The following is a 12,291-nucleotide window of genomic DNA, read 5'->3' as shown; positions in this document are numbered from 1 at the left end:
CATCTTTAGGGCGTCCCTCGAATGGTCCTTCTGGTCTCAAATTGTCCTCTGGCCGCTTAACGTCAGCTCTTTCACCCCAAGTTGGTTTATAATCATCTCTTGGTCTTCCTTCAAACAGACCTTCTGGTCTCAAATTATCTTCAGGACGTTTAACTTCTGGTCTGTCCACACGTTTTGGACTATAATCATCTTTAGGGCGTCCCTCGAATGGTCCTTCTGGTCTCAAATTGTCCTCTGGCCTCTTAACGTCAGCTCTTTCACCCCAAGTTGGTTTATAATCATCTCTTGGTCTTCCCTCGAACGGTCCTTCTGGTCTCAAGTTATCCTTAGGTCTTTTCTGTTCAGGTCTATGCGTTATCGCCGGCACGATGTAATCATCTTTTACATGTGATGTCCATTCGAACGGTCCTTCCGGTCTTAAATTATCGTCACGTCTCAGAATCGTAGTACTAATGTAATCAACTTCATCGAATGTTTTATATTCTTCCTGTGTAGTAGTCGTACTCTCAACAACATCAGTCTTACTGTAAAATCTGTCATCTTCTTCTGTATAAATTGGACGACGTCTTGGCTCACGTTCAACGACATCATACTTATGGAAATCCTCTTTTAAATGGGAGGTTCCCTGTTCGTTAAAATAAAAAAAAAAAAAAAAAAACCATAAAAAAAATTATTCTCAATTCATGAAAAATTTGGTTTATAAAATATTTATACATAATAATTATCACATAATTTACCGTGAATTCACCCTCTCCTACGGTGAGGTTATCCGTACGTTTAATAATCTCCGCACGTTGGATGCTACGATGATCAATATATTCTGATCTCGTTGTTGTTTCATCAATGAATTCACCTTCAACCTTAGTATATGTATTTCGACGTACTGGGCTTGGCCGTTCGCCGGGTACCCCGGTGAACACCAGCTCTGTTGTTGTCACACCTATACAAAATTATTATATTTATAATAAAACTCATACTTATAATATAAAATAAAATAAAATTTGTTATAAAATAAAACCTTTAGAATGTTACTTAATTTCTTTTTGTTAATCAGTAATATTGACTTATACGATTCGACGAGTGAACGAATGAATCTTTTTTAAAGACTATTACAAACAAAAATTTAATGATAATAATTTTCTTATTAATAATAATTAAAAACCTACTTTCAAAATCGCCTTCAGGTCTGAGATTGTCTTTTGGTTTAACAACTGGAACACGTTCGCCATATTTAGGAGCTTCCTCATGTGGCCTTCCAATAAATTCACCTTCTGGTTTAAGATTGTCCTGTGGCTTTCTGGTTGGTGCCCTTTCACCTCGGGTCGGTGCTTCTATCTTTGGCCTTCCGATAAACTCACCCTCAGGTTTCAGATGGTCTTGTGGTTTTCTTACAGGTGCTCTCTCGCCATAAGTGGCCACGTAATCGCTACGTCTCTCTCCTACAAATTCACCCTCCATGTGTAAATGATCTTCATGGTGGTATCTGTGCTGTCTCTCCACGTGTTTCTCATCAAATTCTTCACGATATGAACTGACTGTGTATACTGGCTCATCGCGTGAAATGTCTAAATGATCTTCGGGGAGATTATGCGGACAACGATGTCGTCTGTTAAGAAGAATAAAAAAAAATTCGATTGGTTCGAGAATAATTTAGCATTGATTTTAAACGATTAGAAAATATTTGTTGCAATCAATAAATATTAGATACATATATTTTAATGTACATATATATATATATATATATGTATGGTTTGTTTAGATTTATAAATAAATAAATCATTCGGAGTTTTACGTTTGCTTATTTAAATATTAATTTTAGAAAAATTTTAGAAAAAATAGAATTTAATAAAAAAAAAATAAATAAATAAATTAAAAAAAAATTTTTTTTAAAGAAATATGTAATATATATATACATATATATATATATATATATATATATATGATTTATTTATGTTCAATTAATAGTTTTTATTTTTTAAACGATAATACGAAGATAAGAAAAATCAGATACAATTCGAGAGAAAAGATTTCGTAATAGCCAACGCCCCATGTCCATGGATCCTTATTTGAAAGGCTTTGAAGGAAAGATCGAGAAGGATGACCTTGTATGGTGAAAAAAAAAGACCATGATCACACGCATGCCAATTTTGAATGCAAATGTGTGATCACGTATGGACCGTTTTCAAGGCTCTCATTCGACATACACTTTCGTGTAATATAAAAATACAAAAAAAAAAAAAAAAAAAAAGTGAAAAAAGAAGAGATAAAAAAACAAATAATTTTTTAATAACGTAACCATTAACAAATAATAATCAACATCCATCTCTAATATAATTAATAAAATCAACTCAAGGTTTAAACGATTCTATTAATAAAATTGATGAATAATTTATAACTCCTACACAAAATAAAAAAGAAATGATCTTAATAGAGAGAAAAAAAAAAAAAAAAAAGAAAAAAAAATACATTCGACGCAAAGACAATTATCTAATACCCGATAAAATTTATACATATTTGCGATCTATAAATCCAATATGTATCAAAATTATAAAATGTTTGATAAAATAAAAATAAATATTCATTTGGATTTTTTACAGACGAAGTAGATTTAATGTTGAAAGCTTCAAGACCTTCTGATTTCTAATCATGGACTGATTTAGACGGACAGGTAAGTTAGACGAGAACGTCAATCAAAATGATGAGAACGTTAATGGGTATGCATCATATAGAAGAACCAAGCCCAAAGCCATAGATCCTTTCCTCTCTCTCTCTCTCTCTCTCTCTCTCTCTCTCTCTCTCTCTCTCTCTCTCTCTCTCTCTCTCTCTCTCTCTCTCTCTCTCTCTCTCTCTCTCTCTCTCTCTCATGTATTTGAAATTGGCTTGAAGTTCTATCTCTATCTTCCTTCAACTATGAAATTCAATACTGGCTTTGAGGCATACTCTCTCCTTAATCTTCACACTAAAATTGTGATATCTTTCAAAGTTCCCGCTAAAATCTAATCAAAAATATCGATCGATCGATCGAACAAATAAAATCGTTTTGATTTATTATTGATATTATATAGTTAAAAAAAAAAAAATTAGAATATACAAATGAAAAGATATTGAAAAATTGTATGGAATTTATCATTTTGTGATGATCAGACGATCGTTTCGATCATTATAGATCATTTCGATCAACATCCATCTCTGTCTCTGTTTGCGTTTTAAAGGATACGATACGCGTCGTCTTACTTGAATACAAGACTGGTAAGAGCCTTGAATAAGAAATGTATAACGAAAGGTGATCGGAAAGAAACAAGTTGCCTTAAAAGGGTTGCGTCTGGTGTCCTACTTTTTCCATCAAAAGACTTATACGTTGGTAATATGAAAGTAGGACAGAAGATTTATATCACTCAATCTGATCCTGCGTGTCCTTTTATTATAACAATCGAATTATCTTTGGGTGGTCGAAAGTTATTTGTTTTTTATTTTAATTTCAAAGTGAAACATCCTACATCGAAATGAAAGTAATAACAAATTGTTTTGCTGATGATAAAAAAAAAAAAAAAAAAAAAAAAATAGAAAGATAATCGCTAGAAATTCTGCTAGCTTTCTATTTCGTCAATGTTGAATTTTGACCTAATTACTTCATTATACGATAAATAAACAATTTCGCGAAGAAAATTTATCATGCAAATTAATGAATATTGAAAAAGATCGAATAAATAAATGCTATTTGTTATTGTAAGATAGAATATATATATATAATAATTTGTTAAATTATACATATATAAATATAATATATAAAAAAGTAAAAAACTTACCCACAAGTACAGAGTTCACAGATGCACTGTTCCTTTAATGGTATACGCGAAAGAATTTCTGATGGTGTTGGAGTTATTTCTGATTCAGCAAGAGAATCCGGTGATTGATCACCACGTCTATGTTTTCCTGGTTTTTCGTCAGGACGATCGAATTTTCCTATAATTGATTTTTCATCAGAATGACTGGGTTTGCCTGCAGCCGGTCTTTCATCGGGATAACTGGGTTTATCTTCAATTGATATATCATCAGGTTCATCAAAATGACTGAATTTGTCTGTAACTGGTCGACTGGGTTTGCCTGCAGCTGGTCTATGCTCTGGACGAATGGGTTTGCTTTCAGGTGATCTTTCATCAGGTTCATCAAAATAACTGGGTTTTTCTATAGTTGATCTTTCGTCAGGACGACTGGGTTTGCTTGCAGTTGATTTTTCATCGGGACGACTGGGTTTTCCAGCAGCTGGCCTTTCATAAGTTTCATCAGGACGACTGGGTTTGATTACAGTTGATTTTTCATCGGGACGACTAGGTTTCCCTGCAGCTGGCCTTTCATAAGTTTCATCAGGACGACTGGGTTTGCTTGCAGTTGATTTTTCATCGGGACGACTAGGTTTCCCTGCAGCTGGTCTATCCTCTGGACGACTGGATTTGCCTTCAATCGGTTTATCTTCGTCTGGACGAATCAACAATTTTCCAACTTTTCCAATCTTCTCTGGACTTGGCGATCTCTCTTCCGGTCTGCTTGGTTTCCCAGCTGCTGGTATTGGTTGCTGCTTTCTCGTTGGTGAGACGTAATCTCGTGATTTTTCGCCGGTTGGCCTAATGTATCGATACGATTATGATATAATATAATTGATGAGATTTGATATATTTTTTTAGATATCCAATTTATAAAATATTTTCGTTTTCTTATAGATTTATGGAATGTTTTTTTTTTTTCTACCTTCGTGTACGAAATTACAATTTTTATTTTCTTTTTATTTTTCATTTAGATTTTTTGTTTGTTACCTTTTTCGTTTACAAACTGATTTTTTTCTTTTTCTTTTTTTTTTTTTTGTAAATATGAAATTTGTACTATGTATATATTTAATAGATATGTAACTTACTTTTTGAAATCATCTGTAGAAGTTTTTTCTGGTTGCTGAGGACGAGATGGTTTTCCAGCAGCTGGAATCGATTTCGTTCGATCGTCTTCCCTAATTCCTGGTATTCCTTGAGGATAACCAAGTCTTTCTGGGGATGTTTTTCTCGGTGAATCGGTCGTTGATTTAGGAGTTGAGCTGGTGATCTTCTCGAACTGAGTATCATCGACGACATCTCGAGCTACCATACTAGTCACCTGCTCTGTGTCGATAAATTCTTTCGTTGATTTTGTGACATCTCTCTGTAAAACAATTAAACGAATAGTAGAAGACAATTTTACGGGTTATCTCCGAATAAAATATTTAATTATATATATGAGATTAGTCATTAAATTATTATAATTACAGCAATATTTAAGATTCAGGAAAGAAAAAGAAAAATTTGTTGAAAATAAATCTTGATTCTATAATATTTAATATTCGTTATTAATATAAAACATTTAAAGGAAGAAAAATATTGAATTTTTATTGAAACAAATTATTTTCTTCTTTAATTATTCAATCATTAAATAAGATGAAATATTAATTAAATGAAAGCTGACATTAGAAGACAGTTTTATCATTTGTCTCTTTCTTTTAACATCGAACGTGTTATGAATTATGCAATGAACACGTAGTTCAGCCTTATACGCATCAATCGATTATTATATTGTCTTGTCAACGAACTCAAGACCGTTAGCTAGTTCATTCCCCTCAAAGACAATTAAAATGGACTTTGCTAATCGAAATTATTATCGTCACGCTAATTACATTCGCTTTCGCGAGTTGCTTACTAAACTGATAAGTAAAACGTGCATTACTTTGTTTCATATAATTTTTTTCTAATGTAATGAAAGGTAAAATTATTTAATTATTTAACATAATTGTTAACAATATACATATATATCATAAATTTAATATCATAAAATAATAATAATAACATTAATAATAATATAAAATTTTAACAATATATCATAGTCATTAAAATATTTCAAAAATTCCATTCAATTTGATCGAAGTTAGAATAAGAATCAATTAAAAAATAAACGAACGAACGACTGTACAAACAAATACGTGTCAATTTAAAACTAACCACTGTATTTTTGCTCCCATTATATCTCTAAAAATCTAATTAACCGATATTTACGAGTTCTACAAAGAGAAAAAAAAAACAATTCAAATACAAAGTCATAGCAATTTCCATTCGATTAAATCCATACCTACAATCAAGGAAATCTAATCGATCGATTAGAAGAGATGAAGTAAGCACCATGTTTAACGCACTTCGAGACGTAATTTACGAAGAGAACAAAAAAAAAATATATATATATGTGTATAGCATTAAGAACTATTAACTCAGCATTAACATGAAACTATTACCTTCGTGATAATCGATGAATAAAAAAAAGAGATTGAGAGAGAGAGAGAGAGAGAGAGAGAGAGGGAAAAACGTAGCATAAATTTCTAATTTCTCATAAAAACACGTTAATTATACGGCAAGTTAAATATAGATCGAAAGATGTTTAGAATAATAAGAACGAAAACAAGATTTTAGTTTTATGGGGGTTTTTTTTGGTCCTTTTTTTTATCATTATCGACATGAATTATATTTACTACGTGTAAAAGAGAGAGAGAGAGAGAGAGATGGATAGATAGAGAGATTAGAAATGTCACGTGCTACTTTGCTCAAAGTAACATGAGATTTGCTGTGGATAACTTTTTATATGTGCTCACACCTTATAAACGTATCACATAACGTGCTGAGCTAAAACGCTCTCTACCTTTCAGATTCGATTTCATTCTTGTCTTATTTTTTAGTCGTCAAACTGCTTGCTGATAGTTGCTTCAAAAAAAGGAAGAAACAGAAAAAAAAAAATAATAATTATATACTCGAGTGAAAGCTATAGAAAGGAAGCTTGTTCTAAATATAGATATATCCTTTCTATTATTAGTATATATATATATTATTATTATTATTATTATTATTATGTAGATAGTAATTTACTCTATAATAATTTTTAATAGAAATAAAAAATAATATATTTCACTATTACTATTACTATTATTATATTACTACACATATACGCTCATATACGCACAGGTATATATGTATAATTAATTAAATATGTAATTTCTATAAGAATAATTATTAAAATTCAGGTCATTCTCTTAGATCTTTAAACAAAAAAAAAAAAAAAAGAAAGAAAAAAAGGTGGAAAATAAAAAAGGGATAAAAGAAAAGAGAGAAACGTCGTATATAATTTCACGGTCAGTTCAACGAATTCGTTTTGCTTCGTTAAACGTACTTAACCACCATAACTTTTACTCTAGCAACACAAGAATGATAGTCGAGAGTAGACGATGATAATAATAAGCTAGAAATGGCACGTGTATATGATACTAATACTACGAACTGGTACGTGAATATGCGTGACGTAAGTTGAAACATTCATTTTGACGGGTCCACTTTAAGAACTATTACTATTTCTAATGGTAAAATGTATAGTACGTATTACTTTCATACATGAATTGACCGTTTGATCGATGCCTGGTGCTTACGTTAAAGTGACTTGACCTTTGTTCACTTACTAAGCCAGATATTTAATGAAGAAATTACTCGGTACTGATGTGTGTTCTCCGTATTTAAAATTGGATCACGTAAATCTACGCTCATGTTCTTTACTTGTGTAAGTTTCTTAAGTAAAATAAAATAAAAGAGAAAGGAAAAATTCGCAATTAAAAATTTAAGATAGAAAATAAAAGAGAAGACAACAATTTGATCGAATTCTTAATAACATCTAATCTCACGCAAAATTCACTTGCTTTATGAAATATTAAAATATTTATAATTTCAATGATATAATTTATACATGTATATATATATATATATATATATATATTTCTCTCTTACAAAAAATTTTTATGTAAACTTTAATATAATTTTACTGAAAGATATTTCAATCAAATTCGAGATAATGAAATATTTCTTACGTTTACTTCTTTCTCGTTTTTTAATCTTTTCTATATATATATATATATATATATTTTTTTTTTTTATAGAATGATATATACGAAATAAAAATTTATCCCCTTTCGAAAACGTACTCTTTCAAGTTGATATAACGAGGATACATAAGGTGAGACAACTACGAATGTAGCGGATCGTCGAGGAAATACGGGTTATGCGTATATACAAGCGACACAACACACGTCTCGACTTTGCGTGTCAGTAAATAAGTGGAGCGTGTAGCACTTACAGATACTAGTACTGATACTTTACACCAGAGTTTCCCAAACTATTATATGGTCCCATGGAACACAGGTGTCACAATGAAAAATTATGATAATTAATATTACTTCATTAATATCATGGGTCTTCTTTTACGTAATTAAACTTTCAGAATAAATGTTAACTTTGTTTTACTTACATCTCCTACGTTTGATTTATTTATCATTAACATAAAATACTGTAGTATAAAATAATCATGGTGTTCCATTAAAATTTCAAAATATTTTAAGTGTTTTATCAAAAGTTTGGGAAACGCTGCTTTATACGTTTTAACAATCAAAAAGCGGTAAGGTGCTTCCTACATATACCTATACATATATATATATATATACACATATATATATATACATACATATATATATATATATACACACACACATATATGTAGGTATGTACAGGATGGACCAAAAGTTGTTTCAAGGTGAATCAAAAATCTTTTTAGCTGACAAGAGCTTTTAAAAAAGAAAATGATGCAAGTGATTATAAAAATCAATTTAATTCTTATCGAAACTCCTTCGAAGCTAATTTTTTTTAATGATATGAAAAAGAAAGCTTTTAGACATTGCAGTTTCTATTATCTCAAGAGAGAAAACAAAAAGAAACGACAAATAATAAAAAAATAAAAAACAAAATTAACATGAAAGATAGAAAAAAGGAGTAATTGAATTTTTGTGATAGTCTATAAATTTTTTATCGAACGAGAAACTTTTGATTCATCCTGTACATGGTATGTACATAATTAATATGTATGCGTGTATATTTGTATCCCTGTATCTGGTTGGTTCTCTCTCTCTCTCTCACACACACACACACTCACGCACACACACACACATATACGTTTACAAACGCGAGTTCGCGCGCACGTATCGTCACGTTTATTTCTCGCTTCTTTTCAAACGTTACTTTTGCGTAACTTTATGCGATTCAATTTCTTAAATGGAATTAATGATTCCTTGTTTTCTCTTTTTCTTTTTTTTTTTTTTTTAAATATATATATATAGTTATCTTCACAGAATATTTGTGACTTCGTAAATGTTTATTTATAAGAAAAATTCTTTTCTCGTTTTTTATGTCTTCTTTTTTTATACTTTGAAAGATGCGATTTCTTTCCCTTTAATTCCCGTCAATTTCGTAAAAAGATGTGAATTTTTAAATATCTATCTTTCCTCTCTGTTTGTTTCTTTTTTTTTATTTTATCTTACACCGAACAAAATGGATTATTAACACGTTCTTTTCAAAATTAATGAGAAAGAAAAAAAGAAACAAGCGGAACGTTATCGTGCGATCGTCGTTGATACAATTAGCAAAAGATTCTAATCAATTTCTTTAATCTTTAGACAAATCTAATTGAGATTTATTTTCATCGCACAAGAAAAAAGAAAGAAGAAAAAAGATGAAAGAAAAAAGAGAAACGACTAATAAAATAAATAAATCCGAGAACATCGTTATCATTGTTTTCTAATATCAACGTCTGGTAGAAGTTACTAATCAAATTGCTAATCATGAAATAAATAAAGTAATATTAGAAATGTGTAAGATCTCAGTCTATCTTTCTACTATCTTAAGTAAGCAAGTAAGTACATATTAAATCTGTGCTAACGATCTACGGAAATATCGAATTGCATTTTAAGAATCTAAAGAGAACAAGAGTCTGTTTCATTACTATTATGTACTTGTAAAAGTTAAGAAGAAGAAGAAGAAATAGAAGAAGCTGAAGCTGAAGAAGAAGAAGAAGAAGAAGAAGAAGAAGAAATAGTAAAAGTAGAAGAAGAAATAGAAGAAGCTGAATACGCGACACCTACTACGTAAATACATATATTCATGTCGTTATAGATTACGAGTTCCTTTTAAATTACGTAAGTATGGATTTGAAGAGCTCGAACGAGCTACTATTCATTCGTAACTAACTTTATATTCTCTCTCTATCTCTCACTATCTTTATCTCTCTCTCTATCTATCTATCTATCTATCTATCTATGTATCTATCTTTCTTTTTCTATTTAGTTAGATATATTAAATACATACCAACGTTCGTATATCAAAAGTCTCTAGATAATTTTAAAAGGTCGATTATTTTCTTTCAAGATACTTTATACATTTATACGTCATAATTTTGACAAACTAGCATTGTAGTTCTTTTTCTGTAATCGAAGATCAGGCTAAAAAGTGTCGACAAAAAATTAATCGATTTTTATAATCATCTAGAAACTTTGAACTGTTGTGAATGTTCTTTTTTAATATCAGTATAATCAAGAAGATACTATTATTTATCGCACGAGCAAGAATAATATCTAAACGTTTATATATACATATATATATATATATATGAAATATAGATACGACTTAGAAAAACTAGACAACTATTATCAAGTTAAACAAAATGGTTTCTGTAATATCACGCAAGATGCTAACGGAAACAGGTCGTGCATTAAAAAAGTCCGACCAATATGAACGATGACGTCACTCTGACGAACTCATGACTCCAAAGCATTAGGCACGATCGTTATCGTTCTAAGTACATATGTATATATGCTCGATCTATCGCTTAGATCATCCGAGCAGGTACATATATAGATATGTATATATGTATATATATATACACTACGTGTGCACGTTCAGTCAATTCTGCCGATTTGTCTTTTATAAATCGAGATTTAGATACATATACAATGACCTTGTACTTGAGAGATCATGTGGAATCACGGTCAGAGATAGAGAGAGAGAGAGAGAGAGATAGAAGCATCTTTTCTAACACGATTGATCGTACAAATAATTATTTTTTGTTTACATCGTTCATTAAATTTTTCTCGATCATTATACAAAACTTGTAATACGACATTTAATGTTAATTATTATAAAAAAAAAAAAAAAAGAAAAAAGAGGAATTTTTCGTCGTGAAACGAGAATATTAATTTCTTCTATTGAAACATTTATTTTAGAATCGTTCGAACACGTTTAATATTTTCTCATCTATTCTAATATTTTATTATAAGTATTAATAAAAATATTTCTAACTTGTATAAAGTCTGACGAAGTTAATGGATAATTATTAGTTACAATTAAAAACGTCCGATCGTTTCTAATCTGTCTTTATCAATTTTTTAAAAGTTTAATCTTTTCTTTGTATCTTCTTCTTTTTTTTTATAGATTCGACCAATTAAATCATTTTGCATTGTTCAACAATAACGAACAATGATCTACGATCTATATGTCATCATTATTTAATATCAAAATAAATAAGACTTTACCTTCGATAATCCTTATCGAAAATTTCAATCTCGATTCCTTTTAAAAGTTCTACATAAAATTCTTATCGTACTATGATCTTATCGTTCGATAAATATTTTAATAACAATTGGATAAAGCTTCTCATACATCACTAAATCTACATTTAACGTTTCCATTAATTTCTAATCTATGGATCATTTCTAAACAAATATCTAACCCATAATATAAAATAAAAATATAAAGATCTATACGTTCGATCATTAAAACGAAATTTTCTAATTTTTACAAAGTGGAACTTCGTTAATTATATAAGATACAGAATTAAATAGAACGATTTTGATTAGAATTTGGAGTATGTTCCTGAAGAAAATATTATGTTTTGCTATTATCGATCTATCGATTTCAACCTAAAGCGTTTCAACATTTAGATCTAATATAATCATTTTCAATGATGCAAAAATTTTATCAAAGAATGTTTAAATTCTAAATTCAAAAACATTTACTATCTCTTTCTCTTCCTCTCTCTCATACGTATATATTATTTTTTCTTTCACTTCAACCCACATTCTAATCACCCAAATGACTTTTTAATTGACCAATCAGACAGCTGTTAAATTTTAATGGCGACACACCATAACAATTTTCACGATTACGTCCAATCTGTTCTTTCGACACTTGAAATTAATAATAATGACATGAATCCATGGATATAATCCGGATGTACATACGTGTACATATATACAGATGTGTGTGTGTGTGTGTGTGTGTGTGTGTGTGTGTGTGTGTGTGTGTGTGCCTGTGTGTGTGTGTGTATGTATATATATATATATATATATATATATATATATAT

General features: G+C 29.9%; 1 protein-coding gene across 8 annotated transcripts in view; it reads right to left on the bottom strand.

Moving 5' to 3' along the window:
* The window catches only part of LOC122636654 (titin homolog), a 33,962-nt gene that overhangs the window by 7,109 nt on the left and 14,562 nt on the right, over positions 1-12,291 (bottom strand). For 2 of the 8 annotated variants that reach the window (XM_043828132.1, XM_043828124.1), the window contains exons 2-6: positions 4,910-5,187; positions 3,807-4,622; positions 1,167-1,606; positions 738-940; positions 66-625 (exon numbers count right to left, since the gene is read on the bottom strand). In XM_043828132.1, the coding sequence (XP_043684067.1) occupies positions 66-625; positions 738-940; positions 1,167-1,606; positions 3,807-4,622; positions 4,910-5,133 (2,243 nt within the window). In that variant the 5' untranslated portion in view covers positions 5,134-5,187. Of the gene's footprint in view, positions 1-3; positions 626-737; positions 941-1,166; positions 1,607-3,806; positions 4,623-4,909; positions 5,188-12,291 lie in introns of all 8 variants that reach the window. The other 6 variants (XM_043828127.1, XM_043828126.1, XM_043828130.1 and 3 more) reach the window with 6 other exon arrangements.

Source organism: Vespula pensylvanica, chromosome 23 (assembly GCF_014466175.1).
Source record: "Vespula pensylvanica isolate Volc-1 chromosome 23, ASM1446617v1, whole genome shotgun sequence".
In the NCBI taxonomy this organism is placed as follows: domain Eukaryota; kingdom Metazoa; phylum Arthropoda; class Insecta; order Hymenoptera; family Vespidae; genus Vespula; species Vespula pensylvanica.
Note: the sequence above shows the minus strand (reverse complement) of the source record. Positions and strands in the feature narration are given on the sequence as shown.